This window comes from Harpegnathos saltator, unplaced genomic scaffold (genome assembly GCF_003227715.2).
Source record: "Harpegnathos saltator strain DR-91 unplaced genomic scaffold, Hsal_v8.6 scaffold173, whole genome shotgun sequence".
Taxonomy (NCBI): domain Eukaryota; kingdom Metazoa; phylum Arthropoda; class Insecta; order Hymenoptera; family Formicidae; genus Harpegnathos; species Harpegnathos saltator.
In genome coordinates this window covers 1,000-23,394 of record NW_020229954.1, presented here as the reverse complement: position 1 = coordinate 23,394, position 22,395 = coordinate 1,000, and the positions used below count along the sequence as shown (strand labels likewise).

The 22,395-nt window shown below is 34.6% G+C and overlaps 4 protein-coding genes across 4 annotated transcripts; 3 read left to right on the top strand and 1 right to left on the bottom strand.

Annotated features, from left to right (window-relative positions):
• Positions 1 to 61: 61 nt before the first annotated feature.
• Positions 62 to 2,441, top strand: LOC105191286 (uncharacterized). Its single transcript, XM_011154580.3, has 4 exons — positions 62 to 581; positions 877 to 988; positions 1,757 to 1,910; positions 2,072 to 2,441. Exons 1-4 carry the CDS (start codon positions 408 to 410, stop codon positions 2,214 to 2,216), a joined length of 585 nt encoding a protein of 194 aa, XP_011152882.1. The 5' UTR covers positions 62 to 407; the 3' UTR covers positions 2,217 to 2,441.
• Positions 2,442 to 6,577: 4,136 nt separating this feature from the next.
• LOC105191285 (ATP synthase subunit s, mitochondrial) lies at positions 6,578 to 8,251 on the bottom strand. The gene is made up of 5 exons (XM_011154579.3): positions 7,907 to 8,251; positions 7,680 to 7,768; positions 7,379 to 7,584; positions 6,889 to 7,051; positions 6,578 to 6,781 (listed from the first exon to the last, which is right to left on the bottom strand). The coding sequence occupies exons 1-5, from the start codon at positions 7,916 to 7,918 to the stop codon at positions 6,673 to 6,675; spliced, it is 579 nt and encodes a 192-aa protein (XP_011152881.1). The 5' UTR covers positions 7,919 to 8,251; the 3' UTR covers positions 6,578 to 6,672.
• Positions 8,252 to 10,215: 1,964 nt separating this feature from the next.
• LOC112588205 (uncharacterized) lies at positions 10,216 to 11,749 on the top strand. The gene is made up of 3 exons (XM_025297207.1): positions 10,216 to 10,390; positions 10,756 to 10,834; positions 10,922 to 11,749. Exons 1-3 carry the CDS (start codon positions 10,266 to 10,268, stop codon positions 11,747 to 11,749), a joined length of 1,032 nt encoding a protein of 343 aa, XP_025152992.1. The 5' UTR covers positions 10,216 to 10,265.
• A 6,383-nt stretch (positions 11,750 to 18,132) lies between these two features.
• On the top strand, positions 18,133 to 21,975 carry LOC105188624 (fatty acid synthase-like). Its single transcript, XM_025297229.1, has 4 exons — positions 18,133 to 18,224; positions 20,349 to 20,581; positions 20,693 to 20,943; positions 21,409 to 21,975. Exons 2-4 carry the CDS (start codon positions 20,410 to 20,412, stop codon positions 21,643 to 21,645), a joined length of 660 nt encoding a protein of 219 aa, XP_025153014.1. The 5' UTR covers positions 18,133 to 18,224; positions 20,349 to 20,409; the 3' UTR covers positions 21,646 to 21,975.
• The last annotated feature ends 420 nt before the right edge of the window (positions 21,976 to 22,395 follow it).

The following is a 22,395-nucleotide window of genomic DNA, read 5'->3' as shown; positions in this document are numbered from 1 at the left end:
TTCACGCTTTGTCGCGGGAGAGAGAGAGACAGAGAGAGAGAGAGAGACAGAGAGAGAGAGAGAGAGAGAGAGAGAGAGAGAGAGAGAGACGCGCTTTCGTATAAAAGCATGTTGTGACATTGGAACATTACTTCGACTTGGAACATTCCGGCAACGTGCAGCGATTGTTCGAGCTTCGCTGAGTGTTACTTCGCGAAAGACATTACCCTTTTACCAGGCTTTTACCAGGTTTGCAAGAGATTCGATATCTCGTGAGAGAAGCAGAGAGAGAAAGAGAGAGAGAGATTAATTTGCCTACGATTCATTCACGCGACAAATCGCAGAAAATGATCTGAACTATATTATTGAGATTCATTGAGATCTCTTTGCTTCGCTGATTACGCACGTTTGCGTAATAATAAAAAAGAATGTTAATTAACGCGAGAGTGTTTGTGGTCGTCGCATTGGCAATATGCGTCGTGCGCGCCCGCAATACCGAGAGTCGAGATGCTTTTAAGGAGACCAGTGATAAGAAGTACGGTGGCTCCATGTTGGCTGAGATAGCAAAGGAGTTCGTGCAAAGATCGACGTCCAGCAGCCAGGTGATCAGAATTATATATTATATATCCTAATTATATTATATATAATTATATATTATTTATAAGTACATATATCGTTTTTGCTTACTTTTTCTCTCTGAATTTTAATATATTGTCGTCGATTAGTTCCTCGTTGCATTAAAAATATTAATAAATTATTTCAATTTTTCTTGTAAAAATGTTAATAAGATCTTTAGAAGTGTAAATTTTTTCTACAGCAATTTTAATGAAAGTTTTTGATTGTCTTACTGCAAAGATAAGTGAAATTAACCCTTAAAGAATAATAATGACTTTACAGGTGCTCAATTTAAATCTATCGAATCTACTGCTACTTCTGGTACTTAAAGCGGTCGTATTCGGCGCCAGCTATCTAGGAAATCACGGTTACAAGGGTCGTGAGCTACAGGATGGTAATTTCAACAACTGTAAAACACGTTTTTTGTTAACACATCGACACATCATCAGAATCAATTGCACTGCATTTCAGTTTTTGAGTTTTTGCTTTGAACAATCCTAATTATTTAAAAACGTTGATATTTTATAACTCTTTTATACTTTAATACGGTCTCCTAAAGAAAAAAGGAAAAAAATTCATCTTTTTTTATCTCTATTAAATAAAATCTATTTTTCAAATTAATCTTTGTTAATGTCATTCAATGCCAATAAAGTTAAAAAAATGTCTTCACGAAAGAACACAGAAATAAAATAAACAGTATAGTTAATAGTTCCAATTCAAAATCCAATTGAGAATTTCACAATCAATAGCAATGCGTCCAGTCGACCCACCGTGTATAATCAGATGATTAAACGTTGCACTTCTTTCTTTGATGAGCTTTGCGACGTATGTTCGATACGAGAAGCGGTTTTTCAGCAGTTCTCAGGAGGTTCATTTTTCCATTGAATACAAAATTTCTTGAGATGAAAATGTCGTAACCGCTAATCATCTGACTTTTTGAGGGTCGATATTTCTTGTTGTCTTTCATTTCTTCTCAGTTCGACGCAATCGCGACGATATAACGGAACAAAGAACGTTAATAATAATCGTCTCATTGCCATTGCATTACGTCCGATCGTCCAATGTCTCGGTTGCGCCGTAAAGTAGGAGCCTGACGAATATGAGTGCGGCTGTGGTTAAGTTACGAGGGTCGCAGTTATAAAAGTTTCTTCGTCAATTCCAGAGAACATCGTGTCGGAGGGTGAGATTGCGCTGGCTCTTGGATATCTAATCGGAGATACCTGCTTATACAGAGCAGCTTGCGAAGAGCCGTACGTCGCGACGGAATATCTCGGAGCGGCGGAGATGCTATTGCAAACTATGAAATTGATGCCACAGTACGTATGGAAAAAAGTATTCGTGCAAGATCATATTGGAAAAGTAATGCGGTGAAAAACAGAAACAGCCAGTTTTGCGTGTAAATAAGTTACGCGTTAAAGCTTTGGCATACTGCTGTCAAAACGGCGAAGCTTGATATGCAAATCTTGTATTTCCACAGAAGCTTGCCCGTGGAACACGATTATGATAAGACGATCACCGAGTTGCGGAAAGCAATCGAGTATGGAAGTGCTGAGCAATGCCCGTCGGAATATAGTTGCAAGAAGGAAAATATAAATAATTTCTTCCAGAACGAAAAGAGATAATGTGAACATTTGCACTGCGTTTGCAAAATACCACAATCTCGTGTATTTCTTCATTTTTCTATTGAGCCGTAAAAATAGCTGTTAGAATAAATTGTAAATCTTTTTCCAAAATTATTAGTATTGATTTATTTTCGGACGAATTGGTAATCACATTATAAAAGAACAGCTGAATGTAAAATATGTCTCATGATCTTAAAATAAAACAGATATTATGTGATAAATGAGGAAATATAAAAATTTTTTTAATTCAACACCGTATGTTCGATAATCTCATTTTTATGGAAAACTGTATATGAAAGATACGATATACTATTATATGAAAGATATGTAGGTGATCTTTCACCCCGATAAGTATGTAATAAATTAATAATAAAATTTATTAGAACAATTCGTGACAAGGGATATTGACATTTTTTTAATTTGCCTATGACTTTGAAGTGAATAAAACAAAGGAAAAAAACCAGTGTGTCAACGAACGAAGAGGAAAATAAAAATTTTATTAAGGAAAATTAAGTCGTGAGATTTCGTAATAAGATAGTTCGCATCGATTTAACGCTGGATTTACAAATTATTTTAACATTATAAGTTACAAAAATAAACCTTTAATTGCATGCTGCTCATTGCCACGAGAACGAGTATCCATTATAACAGATGCTGAAATAACAATATATGAGATATCCGATACTATGATTGTAACGGAGGATTCAGCAAAAACGTAAGTATTGTATAATTAAGAGTGGAGCCTAAGAACGAATACTTACTTATACGATTATATTACGAATACTTATATATTTCATGGTATATAAGTATTTATTTACTTTTTTTAAACCGTATTCCTCTATTTTATGATATTCCACTTTCTAAAAGTTAATTAAAAGTAGAAAAGCAGAATTCATATTGGTTTACGTCTCTTACATATATTGCAAAAAAAATAAATCGTATTATCGAAAGGTTTCTTAGGAAATTCTATGAGTGTTAATTTCTCTCAATATGAGCTATAGATGCGATTGTCGGTGGTGAGCAATTGGTGGTCAGCAATTTATGTTCAGCATCTATAGACCAGCAATGTCTATGCAACAGGTTGTGCTTTAAGATTCACCTAATGATCATCACAATAGTTGTTGCAGAGTTGCGGATTAATCTGTCGGCGACAAATAAAACGCGATTTTGCGTGCACAAACAACTATAATTCGCAACTTTAAATTACGTGCTATACCTATTTGGATTAGCTATATAAATATTTTCTACGATACTTCCTACTTTTCTCAGTTAACAAGACGGCTGGAGTTCCACTTTGATTTTTCTATAATTTTTTTTGTAAATATGCAGGCGCTCTTCTTGATGTGTCGCTTTATGCTGATCTGTAATAATAAAAAATCATGCAGCATCGATAACGTGGTATTAGTTTGTCTTCATTTCGCTGTTTGCAAATGTAACGAATATTCGAATTGAAAAACTGATCGTAACAAATTTTTCATATCGAATTCGGTAAATTTGAGCAGTTTACTACTCAACGATACATCGCAACGATACATTTATTGTTATAATTGTGACGTATAAGTGCCTGATTTGTAATATAAGTACACAAATAATATTGGAAGTTCGGTACCTCAGCAGAGATAACAAAATTCTGCATACGATTTTAAGAGGCATGTTAAGTCGGTGATAGCTTTAAAAATAACGTTTATTAATTACATAAAAAAATAACAATGTTTTATATAAATATATTGTTTTATATAAATATATTGTTAAATATATTGTTATGATTTTCCTTTAAATACATATGTATGCTCACAAATATTGAGCACGCAACATACATATGCAATGAAATAAATAATTGTGAAATAATTAATTCGGACAGACAAACAGTTAGACTCTAAAAGCATTATAATAATAGATACAATTTCTTCTTCTTTTGTAAAGAATAAAACAATATAAAAAATAGATAAACCTGTCTGCGCTGTGCGATCGTATTTAACGATCGCTAGTAAAATTCTAACATCAAATGCGCAATAAACATTAAACTATCGCACGTATTATATATTTATTGAAGAATATTGCATATTTTTGGAGAAAAAAGGAAGAAAACATTTATTTGCCGTTTAATACGAGGTTTTCTTTAGAAATTCTTGATTAACCTTACAAGTATCTATGTGTAATTTATAATAAAGTTATCAAACTGTACCGCAATCATATATTGCATCAGTTTTAATCTTTCATTGAGTTGCTTATGTAATTCATAATTATATAATCGTGATATGAAGCAGGTTCGTTTTGAACATAAAACTTCTGACAATGTATGGAGCATTTGTTACAGAGGTTGTCGTATTCACTTGACTCGAAGATTATTTCTGGCTTGATCATTACAACATACAGTTTCTTTATATTATGAAAGAGATGTAGGAGAAGTTCTCAAGCTTTTAAGCTTTTTACATCTACGATACTTGCGTCTATAATATGGACGGTAAATTCTTCAACATTCTTTAGTAAATGTAATAAATTGAATTTCTTCCATGCATAGTATAGTGTTAACGGATCTGATATAATCCGTATATACGTAATTTTCCATGTTCCAAGAGAAGGCATCATTTACACAATAATCTTTATTTTTTATAGCTATTGTGGTCGTGTATTTATCGACAAATGCAACCATGTCATTAAAAGGATGCCCATATCAACAAAATAGGGGAGCTTCAAATTGTCTAGAAATGAATCACAAATTCTATTATATACCCTCGCGATATTTATATTCAGAAATATCAACAACTTCTTGCAGCAAAACATGTGTTGCTTTTGAAAGCTTCGTTTATGATCATTACAATAGTTGGCGGAATAGCAGGTGTTGCAAGTTTGCAGATTGACTTGTTGGTGACAAATGATACATGATTTTGCGTACAAGCACATCTCTACTTCGTATGGTTCTAAATAACGTGATATCTCCAGTTGAATCAGTTGCGTAAGTTCCTTCTGCGATGCTATCCATTCTTCGAAATGTAACACTTAGTTGCTGTAACACTTAGTGTCCCAGTCCAGATCCTTTATTATTACCTTTAACTGTGCATACCGGCAGGTGTGTTTTTTCATGTATCTTCATGTGCTCGTCGTTATAGTAAAAGATCATGAAGCACCGATAACATGGTATTAATTTGCCTCCGTTTAGCGATTTGCAGACATGACAAATGTTCGGATTGAAAAACTGATCGTAACTATTCTCTGCTACCGATCTAGTTAACTTATAAGTATACAATTTTTTACTTGCACTCATTATAATATGCCTGTATAATTGTTGACACATTTACAAATATATTATATTTATAATATTAACTTAGAAGTATAGCACAAAAATTGGCATCTTTACCTGACGTAAAGATAATTAAATACAAATTTAACATTCACCGGGTGGTAGTTCGAATGAGACTGATAACGGATATAAATTTATTTACATATGAGTGTCGAAGTAATTGTTGACACTTTAAACTGTAACGGGATGATATTATAAACTGTAAATATTTGCTACTATGATGTAAGTATTATACACATAGGGTGAGGCATCTAAAACAGGCCACTTGAATAACTTTGAAAATATGCAAGATAGAAAAAAGTTGTGGAAATTTGTTGGTAAAAAGGATTGGTAAAAAAAGATAATATAATGAAAAATAGGGGTTTCCATTTAAAAAAAGTGATCTTCTCGATCTCAAAAATGGTGCTTATAAACAAAATGATATATCACTGTCTTATGTCCCCCTTCAAACTAAACAACTATTGTCTAAAACATTTTTTCATCCGACCACTTTCTGCGATGTTAATCGGGATGCATAATTAAAATGGGACATTCTTTATATAAAATGTGTTGTACAAGTATTTTAAATTGCTATGTAATTTGGACAATTTGCTAAAAAAAGTAATATAACTGCGCTTAGGAATGCATATACTAGCCATAAAAAATGTATGTTTTATTCATATATAATAATAATCCATGATCATCTCTCGTCAATGTTCTATCACTTATTTTTTTTCTTTTAAATTAAATGTGACGTTTTTAACTGTAATATTTTTTGACATTACTTTATAATTATTTAAATATTAAAAATATTTGAATGCAATTTTATGCATGTGAAAAAATGTATTTAAAAAAAAAATTATTACAATATAAACAAGTAAATAGGTAGAGATTACTGGATAATTGTAATTAGAGAATTGTTTCAAAACTTACATAAAAAATAATGGATATAACGGATTATAAAATTATCACAGATTAATTGCTAAAATATCATGATTTATAGCATAATAGTTATAATATGAAAAAAAAAATATAAATAACACTTTAACTTTAAATACTTAATAATACATACCTTTTTCTAGTAATAAGAAATCTAGACATTTTATTTTAGATTATTTAGACTATTTTATATAAATACTATTAGAATACATGTATATAATTTATTCTTTATATAATCTATTTCAATTCTATTACACAATTTGGTAAGGCTTCTTCAAGTTCTTTCCTGAGCAAGGTTTTATCATCCAAATATGGCATACCAGCTAGCTTCAACATCTTCAGATTTCTAGAAAACAAATACAAAATTTAATATCCAACTATAGTATATTTTTATATGAGAAAATGTAGAAAATAACCTATAAGTATATCGTAAAATTGATATAAAATATATACTTCAAATTCTTTAAGCTGCGCACTCCATCATCGGTTACACTCTTGCAATCTCTGATCTCAAGAGTAGTTAAAGTATTCTTTACTATTGACAATAATGGTAAAGCAGTGTTATTTATATAAACACAACGTATAAGTTTTATCTCATCGATATATTTGCAACCCTCTGCAAAGTTTTACAAATATATATATTGCAAGATCTTTTTATAATATACCTATATTATAATCTACAGAAAATTAAACATTATATATAAGTAAATTTTAAGTAAGCAGTGGGAAAACAGAATAATTTCTGATAATCTTAGTTATATAGTATAAAATATAATTTATACTTTTAGTTAATGCCAAATATTTGAATAAACTTTTAACTAATAAAGATTTTCATTAACATATTATCTCAAATTGAATCATCATACATATAACTTTATAATTGTATGCTTCTTTGCAATATATTATTAAAAAATAAAGTATAATTTTTTGTTAAGATACTAACCAAAATGTGGAAATCCTACATCAGTAATTCCAGAATCTGTAGCATCTACACCTTGTATATAGCATCGAGTATCTTCTGTAGGCAAATTATTATAATCACTTAGATATTCTGTGAAACCTTTCCATCGGACACTGGCACCATTCCTTAAAAGCCATTCAGCACAGGCACGGTCTGGACCAACTAACTTAACTCTTTTTCTGTCAACACTGAAAATAATAATTACCTTGCACATTATGTATAGCAAACTAGTAACATTACAATCAACATGTCTATAACAAGGTATAAAAATATCACTCAATACTTATTGAATATTATTGTTAGCCAATAGAAAAGTCCTCTACCGGGAGGTTTCCTATAGTGATTAGTAGTGGCCAACAGCCTATTTAATATCTGTAACAATATATTTATATAACCTAATGTAAAAATAAAAAACGCAATTTAGATCAAACTTTTGCAAATGATATACTAAAAGGTAACATAACACATGACATATAATGAGAAATAACAAGTCCCACAATAATAACATACGTGTAACGTCATCGTGTATTTGTTTTGAAACGTAATTTCCCAATTAGAAGTGATATTTTATATGTACACTGCACGTTTTATATATACACGCATAGCCATAAAGGTGGATATTTTCAATGGATGGGTCTGTTCTTTTTAACTGAACTAAGTTGTACTTTTGTCTTCAGAGTGCACGAATTCTTTTTCTTTTTCAATAGATGACTCGGTGCATACAATAGATGCTTCGATGCCATTCACACAATCGAATGCACGCATACAGAAACCTGAGAGCAGTCATTGGACTGTCGCTGGATTCCGACAAGCGACGTATTTCTCGACGTCCCCTCTGAGAAAGTGCATACAAACTAGGGATGGACGATACAGTATCGATATTTTAAAATATCGATACTTTTGGATCTAAATATCGATATTTTTCTTTTCAATATTACTGTGTATCGATATTTCAAGAGCAATATCGGACTTCCGATACAGCTGGAAAATGGCGTGTGGACGTACCTCAATTTGTCCGAAGCCATATATTGAACTGAACTGAACTGAACTTCCGATACAGTTCAATACGAATCATTAGTATTCTATTAGGCAAAAATTTTAGCGTACCGAAACTTTCGGAACTAGCGTTACCAACTACAGCTATTCTCAGTTCCGTTTGCGTTTGAATTGTCGCAAACCGTTGCAAATTAATGGCGAATTTGATTGACATGTATTTGCTCCGTCCCAGTGCTTAGTAACTTTTTGTTATTAGGCGCACTTGTTCGGAGTGTGTACTTTTATGCTAACTTGAATACGGGTAATTTAAGGAGCTTTCTGAATTTGCGTACGGTCGCGGACATAACCTAGACAGCACATAATCTCCTGGGGACGTCCTATGGACGTCCTGAGGATGAAGAAACGTCCCCAGGACGTCCTTAAAACGTACTCTGGACGTCCTCTGAACATCTGTGCTGTTAGGGGAAGGTTGTCACTTTTTTTTTAATGACTTTCGGGACGCATCCCGACTCGAGAAAGATGAGAGCTGCTGCTCCGCCTGCGTAGCACGCCTGTGCTGCGATTCTGTAACTCGTTATTGGAGTTAACGACAGTTTCGTTATTGTTGCGCAGCTTTTCTACGGTATACAAAAACTGCGCAACGATAACGAAAGTGTCGTTAACTCCAATAACGAGTTACAGAATCGCGGTACTGCGCAGTAACTCACAACGAAAGGCGAGAAATGAAATATACGTGGTATGACATAAGTATGTCAATCCAATAAGTATGACAATCATTGCGTTTAGTGGAGAAAACCGCTCAATGAGCGATTAGTGACTATTGGTCCTTACTGTTAGATCCTTACATTCAGACCAATAACGTTGACAAATTATTCAACAGTTGCTCAACCGTTGAGTGTCGTGAAAGCGCCCAATTCTTACATTTTGAAAAATCAGCAGCGGAGGGATAGATACATAGTGCAAATCACTCAAGTGGGAATGCGTCTTTTGCAAGGTCTTAAACAGGTATGTATATTAAATTTTAAGTGAAATCGTATCTTTTTAGTCACTAATCGCTCACTGAGCGGTTTTCTCCGCTGAACGCAATGATTGTTGACATACTTATGTCATACCACATATATTTCTCGCATTTCGTTGTGAGTTACTGCGCAGGCGTGCTGAGCAGCTCTCATCTTTCTCGAGTCGGGATGCGTCCCGAAAGTCATTAAGAAAAAAGTGACAACCTTTATGTCCGCGACCATACACTCGCGGACATAATAGTAAGTACCCGTTTTTTGCAACTTTCGGAACGCATCCCGACTCGAGAAGTATGAAAGTCACTGCTCCGTCTGCGGAGCACGCCTGCGCATCAGGGTTGGGTAATATGCGCGGCAGGGAGGTATTATGCACAATTCTGCGCATAATACGCATAAAATGCAGAAAACGCGCAGAATACGCAGAAAACATGCAGAAAACGCAGAAAACGCAGAAAACCCATGTGATGCCCATTCTAAGGGCGAATTCATACCTTGGAAGAAAAGCGGAAAGCAGAAAGGCAGCAGTCAATGGGTGCGTTCAACGAACTCAATAATTGCACAACAGTTGAGGAATTCGTCGACGTAATTAGTCTAGATTTCGAGATCTAAAAGTAAGGACCAATAATCGCTAATTGTTCACTGAGCGCTTTTTTCGCTGAACGCGCCCAATCAGAACTCGCGCTGGTTTCTGCTTTCTTTTACTATATTACCAGCGCGAGTTCTGATTGGCTGCTGCCTTTCTGCTTTCCGCTTTTCTGCCAAAATGTGAATCCGCCCTAACTCTACAATCCTATTTACCGCGAATTAGATTCATTACCATATCCAGATATCATCTGGATATAGAAAGAAATTAAAAAATGGGAGACAGCGAAGAACTATATTCCCAATTTCATGTTTTTCATGATCATGGGCAAATGTTTGTGCTTTGTCTCATATGCCAAACGGTTATAAAAAGTGATGGTGAGAGATTACAGAAGCATAGGTTTGTATATATCCTGTATATAATTATATTATATTTAAAATTGTATTATATTTTTATTGTAGAGGAGACCGGGGCTGGTTGATACAATTTTTTTCTGTGATTGTTTTACACGAAACTAACAAATGGAATACAAAAATATGTAGCCTGAAATAACTTGCAACATCACCGCAATGTTTTTGCGAAAATACTATATTTTTATGCACTATTATCTTTTGTCGTTTTGCAATAATGTTAAATATAACAACGTGTCCCGTGTATCATTTAATCCCGGTCTCCCCTATTTTTACATTTCAAAACTATTTGAATCATCTCTTATGTTTAGTTATACTTAAACCAAAAAATATATGAAATATTTTAACTTTCAGGATGGTTTGTAATGATAATAAACAAGCAAGTAATAATAAGGCTAAAAAACGGAAAGTCACCAAGAGCAATACAACTAATGTAAGTCAACTCATATATTTCAAATTAGGCTTTAACTACAATCTAAATATTAAATTTCAAATGAAATATGTTTATGCCTTTTTGTAAATGCACTCATCACTCAACGATTCAGCTCAGACTGCGTCGGATAATGTGCAAAAATCTTCTAACGACGGCCTCAATACTATTGACGAAGCATTGGCCAAATTTTTTTTCGGTTGTAATATATCGTTTTCTGTCATAGAATCGGTACATTTTAAAAATTTTATATCTATTTTAAATCCGACTTATAAACTGCCGACAAGGAAGACTTTATCTACAAGTATCTTGGATAAATTTCATACAAAGATGATGGCCGCTAGAAAAGAGTCTTTGAAGAATACAGAATCAGTACTTTTAATTGATGGCTGGAAAAATTCCCCTGCCAATACAAAAAATATTGTTTGCGTTTTATACAATGCGAGCAAAAAGCAACAAGTTTTTCTAGAGTCCTACGACTTTTCTGGCCTCCAAGAAACTGCAATAGCTTTAAAAAAGATAGTTAACGAAGTAACTGAACTATGGACTATGGAAGCTATGGACTTGTATGGCACGACTATATACGCTGTTGTTTCTGATAATGTCTCGTCAATGATTGCCATGGGAAAGTCTATTGACTTATGGCATACCACTTGCAATAGTCACAGTGCCAATCTTTTAGCTAAATCTGTAGTACAGAAGAGCTTCGCAATTAAAGTTAATGCTTTATTAAAAGAAATTAAAAATCCGAATTTAGAAGTCGAACTAATAAAGAGGGGTGGATCAAAAATTGTTTTAGCATGTGAAACACGCTGGTGTAGTCATCGTGATTCGTTCAAATGTGCATTGAAAAATTTAGATATTATGCGAACAGTCGTACAAGAGAAGCAAATAAAGTTTAACACGAAACGAGTTTAACACGAACAACGAAAGTGATGCATTGCTTCAGAGTTCAGAATTTGAAACAAATCTACAGGATTATATTTTGATATTCGATCCAGTTTGTGAATTGGTAAACAAATGTCAAAGATCATCATCGAATATTGCTGATGCAGTTGAGCATTGGCTAACGCTAAATCTTTCTACTAATAATGATAATTATAACACACTTCTAGAAGCTCGCATACAAAAAGCGACAAAACCCATTTGTTTTGCAGCTAACTTCTTACATCCAGTGTATCAAGGCCAAAGATTATCATATGATCAACGTGAATGGGCAATTAATTTTATTAAAGTACATTCAAATGAAATAGGTGTAAAAGAATTAGAAACATTCCAGGCTAAAACAGGATTTTTTGAAAAAATATTTACTAAGAATATAAAAGATCCACATATATTTTGGTCCACATCAAAAAACCATGTCCCTCATTTATCTAAACTGGCAATTAAATTATTCGACATACCGGCATCAACCGCAGAATTAGAACGTTTGTTTTCATATTGGGGATACGTACACTCAGAGATAAGAAATCGGTTGACAGCAAAACGTTCCAAAGCTTTAGTTGATATACAGGGTGCACGATTTATCTGAAGACATTGAAATATCTCGAGAACTATGCATTGGATAAAAAAAAGTGGTTAATAAAAGTTGTTAGTCTCGAAGGGGGACATTCAATGATACTAAACTCGACCTCCCACCCCACCCCCTGGAGGTGGGGGTTGGGGGCAACTTTGAAATCTTAAATGGAAACCCCCATTTTTTATTGCAGATGCGGATTCTACGCTACAAAATACGTAAATTTTGTTCGAAACTTTTTTTTTTATTCGTGATAGATGGCGCTGTAATCGCAAAAAAATTATATTTTCCGCAATTCTCCAGAAATGATCATTGGATTGAGAAATAAAAAATACCTGTTCAATATTTTTAAAGAACATAATAAAAGTTATTCCCCCCCCCCATCCTCTCGGGGTAGGGTGGGTGATAACGTTCAAATCTCAAATGGGGACCCACATTTTTCATTGCAGAATTAGATTGTACGTGAAATTTTTATTGAAACAATTTTTTTCATTCGTGATAGATAGCGTTGAATTTTTCCGAGAAACTACTTTTAGCGCTACACAGGAACAACGACGAGGACGTAGTAGTTTTATGTTCCCTTCAGGTGCTTTTTTAATGTGAGTCCCCTTGCCTCTCACTGTTCAATTAATTAGAGTAAGTGTTCGAAATTTTTACCTTCAACTTCAATACACTTATTGTCCTTTTTTCAAATGACTGTACACAGGATAGAAGCATATCTGCGCGAGTTTCAGCGCAAGCGTTTCTTATGCGTTCTACCATGTTTTCACGAGTTGTTGGCACTTGTTGATAAACCTTATCTTTTAGGTAACCCCACAGAAAGAAATCCGGCGATGTCAAATCAGGCGACCTAGCAGGCCAATTAATCGAGCCACCTCTGCCAATCCACCGACCATTGTAATCACGGTCTAATACTTCCCGTGCTGCTATTGAGTTATGCGCTGGGCAACCGCCATGCAGATTTGAACGTTACCACCCACCCTACCCCGAGAGGATGGGGGGGAATAACTTTTATTATGTTCTTTAAAAATATTGAACAGGTATTTTTTATTTCTCAACCCAATGATCATTTCTGGAGAATTGCAGAAAATATAATTTTTTGCGATTATAGCGCCATCTATCACGAATCAAAAAAAAGTTTCGGACAAAATTTACGTATTTTGTGGCGTAGAATCCGTATTTGCAATAAAAAATGAGGGTTTCCATTTAAGATTTCAAAGTTGTCCCCAACCCCCACCCCCAGGGGGTGGGGTAGGAGGTCGAGTTTGGTATCATTGGATGTCCCCCTTCGAGACTAACAACTTTCATTAACCACTTTTTTTTATCCAATGCATAGTTCTCGAGATATTTCAATGTCTTCAGATAAATCGTGCACCCTGTATAACGTTCTTAAAAACATAGCGTCATGACGGAAGTTGAAGAAGTGCATTAGAAAAGTTTAAAGGTGTGATATTCATTTATGAGCTCATTGTCTATTCGATTCTGTGAAAATGTTTAATTAATGAGTCTAACGTACATCACACCTTGATTTATAACGTGACAAACCAGAAAAGTTCTGAATATATTAAAATAACTAATTCTGTTCTATCTACTTTATGCGACTGAATGTACAAATTTCAATTTCCGCGATACTTTTATGCGATGTAGACAGAGACAGTATAGAAGAGAAATAGGTAATTCTTTTATCTGTTACGTCCTGCGGACTCCGCGTACTCTAAATTCTTTTTATAAGTAAAGCGAATTAATTTTATATTACTCATTATACGTTCAAATGTTCTTACTTAACAAACACGTTCCCACGATTCCTCAAGCATGAGGAATGAGTGGGATGAGAGATAACGTTATATACCGATTTCTCTTTTTTTGTCCTTCCTTCTGGAAGCGTAATTGCTGAGTTTCTCTAATTTCCTCCAGAAGTTCTACCGAGTTATTTTAGCCAGGCGTTTCCCTTCCAAAATTTTTAATAACTTCCTTCTTCAGAACAACAATTTTCTTTGAAGATGGACCGACCGGTCAATCTCTCATACTGTTACATGACGTGACTAGCCTTTGATTTTCAAGAATTCATGCCTTTTCCGCGTCCCTTCATAAATTTTATTGCGCACCAACTCTAACTAAACCTAACGAAACTTTGAAATCTTTTTACTGTCACATGTATCCCATCTCTTACAATATTTATTTTTGAGATACTGCAACGCACTATTGAAATCCCACTTCAAAAAATCATTGCAACAAAGTCCTATGACCATATTTGGATATAAACCTTAGATCCCTGATCAACTTCCAAAATCCTATCCTCTCAACTGAGGTGACGATTTGAGTAAAAAAAAGGCTATGTCACTTTCCGTCAGACCAGCAGCCAAGACAGATCAGAAGCTCCTCTTCAGCACTCCTTCAGGGTCTCTCTAACAATTTAGCCTACTAGTGGCTTAGACAGATTAGTGTTTCTCCAGTCATTGATTATTCTGTGTAACGCTCTCGCGTACTATTGGACCATTGTGAGTAATCCAGCTGAAACGAGCCCCTGATTCTCGGCGCAGAACTTGGGTCATCCACCCCCACAGACCCGCAGCAATTACTCTCTTCATCTCCAACAAATACCATAGAAGCAGCAATAAGTTTTATTTTTTACACTCTTATTTATATTTCCGTTTTAATCTTCTTTGGATCCACTTTTCTCCCTTTTTCTTACTTCTTCTTCCTCTCTTCTTTGCCTCCTGAGTATATCCCTCACACACATATACGTATAATGCACACATACAATTTTCCTTATTCGATATGAAATTAAATCGCGTCCTTGTAAATTGTATCTTGTAAATCGCGCCGTTGATAAATCTCTGTAGTTTTATTCCCATTCTGTTTGTTACCGTAATTTTAATAAATTTTGTTAATTGTTCATTTTCCATAATTGATTTAAAAATCAGCTCTCTAGCCCACTTCTCTCAACTGTTGCTCACGATCCTATCCCAGGTAAAGGGATTCGGTCCCCTGACTTAAATAAAGGACCAGCGACGTACGTCCATGCCAGATAAAGGAGTCATTTCGATATTTGATCTGCACCGCAGACTTCCTAGTACATCGGAGCTGGCGAAAGCAAGCATCCAGTTACGTTCCTCCTCCTCCTCAGGACGTATCTATCAAATTACATTTTCCCTTTTCTTTTAGAACGTAGAAACAACAAATTCAGAACTTAAACATCACTTGTTTAACTGTTTGAGCCGAATAATAGTAAATTATAAAATTAACGCTTGTTATAATGTTATAAGCATTTAGATATTTATACATATATTGAACGATCCGTAATGGTTAGTGATTATATCACACTTTAATACAAGTCCTGTGAACAAAGTTAGAGAAACATCGATGGGTGATTCGTTTTCGAAATTCAGACAAGGTTTTGTCGGGACGCTTTTAGTTCGAAAATTCAATACGTATAGTGCATAATAGCAGGATAAAAATATCACATAAATTTGAGAATGCTAGAATAGAGAGAGAGAGAGAGAGAGAGAGAGAGAGAGAGAGAGAGAGAGAGAGAGAGAGAGAGAGAGAGAGAGAGAGAGAGAAAGGGGAGGAGGGAGGGAAGGAAGAGAGAGAGAGGGAGAGAGGGAGAGAGGGAGAGGGAGAAAGAGAGGAGACTGCACCAAGATCTATATCGAGCTTAAACTTATTTAATATTGGATTGGCAAATAAGTTCGTTCGGTTTTTTAGAATAGAATAAAACACAATTTTTTGATACACAAGATAAATTTTAATCAATTGTATATTGGCCAACTTTATCGATGACCTCTAGTCATCTTTCCACCAACTTCATTATGCCGCGTTCATAAAACATTTGAGGCTTATCGGCGAAAAACCAATCCAGGTGGTTTTTAACGGCCTCTTCATCCTTGAAGATTTTCCCGTTCACAAAGTTCTGCAGCGACCGGAATAAATGATAATCGGAAGGGGCAAGATCTGGTGAATACGGAGGATGAGGCAAAACATCCCAGCCAAGCTGAAGCAATTTGTTCCGAGTGGTATAGACGTATGAGGTTTGACATTGTCGTGGTGGAAGACGACACCCTTGCGATTTGCCAATTCTGGACGTTTTGTGCGGATTGCTTGGTTCAATTTCGTCAATTGCGAACAGTATACAGTTGAATCAATTGCTTTGCCTGACGGTAACAGTTCATAATAAATAACAGCCTTGAAATCCCACCATACGAAGAGCATTATTTTCTTCGGATGCAATCCCGTTTTCGAGGTTGCTTGCGGTGGCTCGTTGCTGTGCCCCCATGATCTTTTACGTATTACATTATCGTAGACGACCCATTTTTCGTTACCCATCACTATTCGTTTCAAAAATTGGATCGTTTTCTTGGCATTTCCGTAGAGAATCGCAAATGGATATGCGTGTGATCAAGTTAGTCTCGGTTAATTAATGCGGCACCCAAACATTAAGCCGAGAAATGTATCCCAGCTGGCGCAAATGCTTTTCTACGCTTGTGTGGGATGTATTCAATGTCGTAGCAATCTCTCGTACCGATTGGGATGGATTTAGTTCGATTATAGCCTTAATGTCAGATAGTAATGGCGGATTTCCCCACCGTGATAAAAAAAAGGTATTGCGGAAATTAAACTTTGTACTTTGTTTTAATCGCGCAAAGTAGATAGAGTAGAATTAGTTATTTAAATATATTCAGAACTTTTTTAATTCGTCATGTTATAAATTAAGATGTAGTACAAAGTACGTTAGACTCATTAACTAAACATTTTCGCAGAATCGAATAGACAATGAGTTCATAAAGGAATATCGCACCTTTAACCTTTTCTAATGCACTTCTTCAATTTCTGTCATGACGCTATGTTTTTAAGAACGTATATAAGATGTGCGTGCAATATGAGTTTAAGAACATTCTGTCGCGAGTGTTTCGTGACAATGGTTTTATAATCATATCGGTTGGCTTTTCACGTCTTCTGATATCATCGTTGAAAACAATATTCATCGTAAGTATATACGCTTGATTATATCAAATAAATTATCGTAATAAAAATGTCTATATAAAATATAAAAGCCTAAAAGACTGACTTGTAATAGACTTCCGTTATACAGAGTATTAAAAACAGAAATAATACTTGTAACATTTTGCTACTTCATTTCTTTCCTGCTTTCCTTAAAATCTATCGCGCTGCCAAGCGATTAGTCGATTCGATGACATCTATATTTTTATATTTTTTGCAATTTGTAAAAAAGAAATCTGAAGCTAATGTTTGAGATTTTTATCGTAAACATGAAAGATTATCTATTGCAAAAAATCGCATTTGAGAAACACGGTCCACTTCTGATATTCCCCTTGCGAGTAAAAAGTCCTTAGTAAACACAAGCTAAAAAATCAACTACAATGTTAAGAACTACAAACGTTTTTCGATTTTGGTAACGCGAGTTATATGAGTGCTTCTATTGATTGCACGCGATGAATAAACAAACGAATATTTTATCATATCATTAATACTATTTTATTATTACTTTATTTCCAATAATTGTTCCATGTGTCCTTCTATTTTTACACTGCGTATTCGAACGTTTTTTTTTCATACGTAGAAGCGTGCAATCAGCTGAAGCTTTTTTACACGTTTCTCGTCATCTTATCAAGGGTAATGCAAAAATTTTCATAGTTTTTGATAATGTTCTTTATTTAGTATTATCATAAATGATATAGTATCTTTAACCAAATATTTTCCAGCATTATTTATTACTTTTTGCCATCTTTCAGGCAAAAGGTGAATGCCACGATAAATGAAGTCTGTTCTTAGAATGAATAAATTTATGGACTAATTGTTGCATTTTATCAACATTGCGAAATCGTGTGCCAAAAAGACTGAGCTACATAGAACGAAGTGAGTAAAAATCCGATGGGGTAATATCTGGAGAATATGCCGGGTGTGGTAAAACTTCCCATTGCAAATTACATTCCCATTGCATTAACACTAGTAAGACCGAGGCAGCTAATTTGGCTTCTCGCGAAATTCAAACTGCTATAACTTTTTTCAACTTTGTCTCCACGTGATATCCTTTTGTGACTTTTCATCATTTATCATATTCTTAATCTTGGTATAAAAACTTTTCAATTATGTAAGATGGTTAAATTTTTATTTAATTGTTTACCTAAAAAGACTGTTAGAGCCAGTTTGATTCTCTTACATTTGATATTGCATTCTCACATGTTTTATGAGTTTATTTATAAGTTTTATGATTTTAAATAGATAAATAAATATTTTTATGTGCACCTATCAATTTGTTCGTTTGAAAAACAATTATATAGATACATATGTACACATAGATATACATCTCGCCGTTGGCCAGTTCAGAGATTTTACAATATTTTGTTGCTATAAGTGCATGGATTATCTAATGTTAATAGGCACGAACATTATCTAGAAGGACCGTTGGAACCAATTTGGCTCTCTTATATCTAATGTTGCATTCTCACATGTTTTATGGATTTATTTATGTTTTATGACTTTAAATAGATAAATCAATATTTTCATATGTATCTATCTATTTGTTCGCTTGAAAAACAATTATATAATACATACATATGTACACATAGATATGTATATATAACATCTCGCCGTTGGCCAGTTCATATTTTTTATAATATTGGTTATAATAGTTTGGATTTTGTTGTTATAAATGCATGGATTATATACAAAGAAGTTATGTATAAAACAAATCAAGAAGAATCTTTTTACAAAATCTCGCGGAAGAGTTAAATGCGCCATATGTTGCCCAAAGACGAAAGTCCTAAAATTTTAATACAACTGGAGAAGAAACTGAATCCGACGATGCTTCAGGCAAACGACCATTTTGTCAGATAAAAAACTGCAAAATAAACCATAAAGTTGGAAAATGTTATTCGCGTAAAAAATTTGTATGCGGTAAATGTACGAAGAAAATTATGTACAAATGCCTTTTCTGTAGTACATAACGGCGTTGTACTTCACGTTTAGTTTTTCACTAAAGACTAAAAAAAATTCAATATAACTAACAATTTTTTGTTCAATAAGTTAATGATATTACTGTTAAAACTTTAAATTTTATAATTACCTATATGTTTAATTTCTTTCTATTTGTAATTTACGAAAAGGTATGCTTGGAGCCAAATTGGCTCTTACGATCTTTCTAAAGGAATCGTCAAATCCGGTCCTTCTAATGTTAAAGTTTACTAATGTTAAAGTTTACACTATTGCGCTAAAGTTTACTAATGTTAAAGTTTACACTATTGCGCTATAACACTCAATAAACGATTGAAACGCGATTTGGTGTACACACTCTTCGCGCGTTATCGACTGCAAGCGTTACTAGTACGTACCTTCTTGTGTTAGAAATTGGAAAAGGACAATTCCGACGACGACAACGTTTTTTATTAAGAAGTTTCACATTTTTCACTGTGCATCGTAATAATTCTGATCCTAGGATACGTAGCGCAAAAATAAAACTACTTTCATTATATAATTCGTCCCCAAGCTATCGATTAAGCTTAATGTGAAATCAATCCATTCAGCCGTTATTGAAATCCGATATCGGCGATATTTCCCAATTTAGACACGTCGCGTATAAATACATCCGCCTCGCCGTTGCTGCGCATGAACTTGGCGCGAGATACGACCGTGTCTCTGATTAACCCATTTGCATCCGCAAGCGGAATAATCCGCGCATAATGATCGTCACTTATTACTAGCTGCGGAATATTCCGCGAGCCACGACGTTCACTTATCAGCAACCGCGGAACAATACGTTCACGACGACGTTCACTCTTCGTCAATGATGTGCGTTAATACGCGAAGATACAGGCCGACTGTCAGTTGAACGTTTCAGATTTCTGAAGTTAGTTGCGTATTTAGAGCTGTGATGCAAATGGGTTAAATAAAATTCTTTCACGCGGGAAGATTGCTTGTAGATTGTAGATGGTAGATTCACTCAACACCTCTTTTGATCGTTATATTTGTTTCTGTCCGAAGAAGTAGAAAACATTTTGCACTCCGTCTTCTGTACGAAAAGATCTGTTAGTGGGACGAAAGTATGGAGGCTAGCGGAAGATATAACTCATATGTAAAAGTTCCTCCGAGTGAAGAAATTGTGATTTCCGGTATCGCTGGTCGGTTTCCTGAAACAAACAATATGAAGGAGTTGCAAGAAAATCTCTTGAACAAAGTGGATTTCGGTTCGGACGACAATCGACGGTGGAGTAATGGTAACCACACGAATTATAATACATACTACGCAAAAGGCAAAAAGAAAAAATAATCGAAATTCAGCAGATTATATTCTTAGTACAGAACATGAACGTTTGGAATTTTTATAGTTTATTATGATATGCCAACTCGAATGGGGAAAGTTAATAATGCAGACAAGTTCGACGCGCAATACTTTGATATTTCACCTGAGGAGGCGCATGTTACCGATCCCATGTGCAGGATGTTGCTCGAGCACACCTACGAAGCGATTATCGACGCTGGAGTAAATCCTAAAGAATTGCGAGGGACAAAAACTGGTGTCTTCATAGGATCATGTTACTCTGAAGCGACCAACGAGATCCTTTATTACAAGACTGAAGTATAATACTTTATGATATTAAGGATATGAAAGCAGTTTTTAAACAGCCGAATATTACGGAAAAGAAACTTTTCGGAATAATAATATTACAAATAAACGTAATAATATTACAAATAAATGTTGTACCGTTCTCTTTCAAATATATATTTCTTGAAATATTATAACGGTAACTGTGGTCTTAGTTCCGAAATATTTGATCATGCCGGAACTTATTAAATATCCAATATAGAGAAATGATAAGAACGTTGCAAACATTAAACACTAGATAGTGTTACACGATTAGACGAGGCTATGAAAACAGTTAATTCACATTGACACACACATTGTTTGAGACTCTTTTGTATTATAACTAATAAAAAGTTTAATTTTACATATACATAAGCACGAACATATACATGTAGGGGGTAAGGAAAGTAAAGAAATAAGAGATAAAGACTAATATGAACGTAATTTACTTCCAATTAGGCAGCTGGATACCCAATTATTGGCTGCAGTAAATACTGGTTGGCGAACAGCATTTCTCACTGGCTCGGCCTTACCGCACCATCTTATACCGTGGACACAGCCTGCAGTTCAAGCCACTTCGCTATTGCAGAAGCTTACAGAATGATACGAAATGGAGAATGTGATGCCAGCTATCGTGGGTGGTGTCAACCTATGTCTTCATCCTTATACATCGCTTCAGTTTTTTCAGCTCGGTAAGTGCTTGAACTTGAAAATATGATCATTCATTGTGAAGAGATTTGTGGCTTAAGTGCTATTCTCTCTAAATCTGAAACAGTGAATAGTCGTTGATTGTCTGTAAGTATTCACTAAATGCATTATTAGTGTCAGTATGTATTCGGTTGGCAACTAAGTAATTGCGGATTTTACTGACAAATGACGATAGTCGAATTTTTAGGTATATCTACGTATCCAAAAAGTCAAACCCATATTGCTGTTTGATAGTTGGTATTTCAATTAGCATTCAATAAAAAAATTCGATATCGATCGGTTGTGTAGTTTTTGTTTGGCTGAAAAATTGTTCGGTTGAAAAATGGGAAAAAAAACGAGCATTTTCGTCATATTTTCTTTTTTATTTTCGCAAAAGAAAAAACGCAACGCAAGCTCAAAAAAAGTTATATGCTGTGTATAGTGACAAAAAGCCTTAAAAGAAACGATAGTATACAACATTGGTTTGCTAAATTTCGTCAAATTTCAGTCTATTTTTCACTCAAAGGTCCCAGTGTAAGAAGGACAAGGATATGAAGCAATACGCTTTCTGAAGTACTGTGCCAGGCGAAGCCCGTTTCGATGTAGACCGAATCACAACGCCCACAGAGTAATCGACTGTGTCAAGTGCCGGTACTGGTATAGCACCAAACACGTGAGATACAGAGAGCTTGGATGATATACTAGTAACTTGCAATTGAAAAGTGTTTAAAATATACTTGTTATGTAGAAAACAATGTT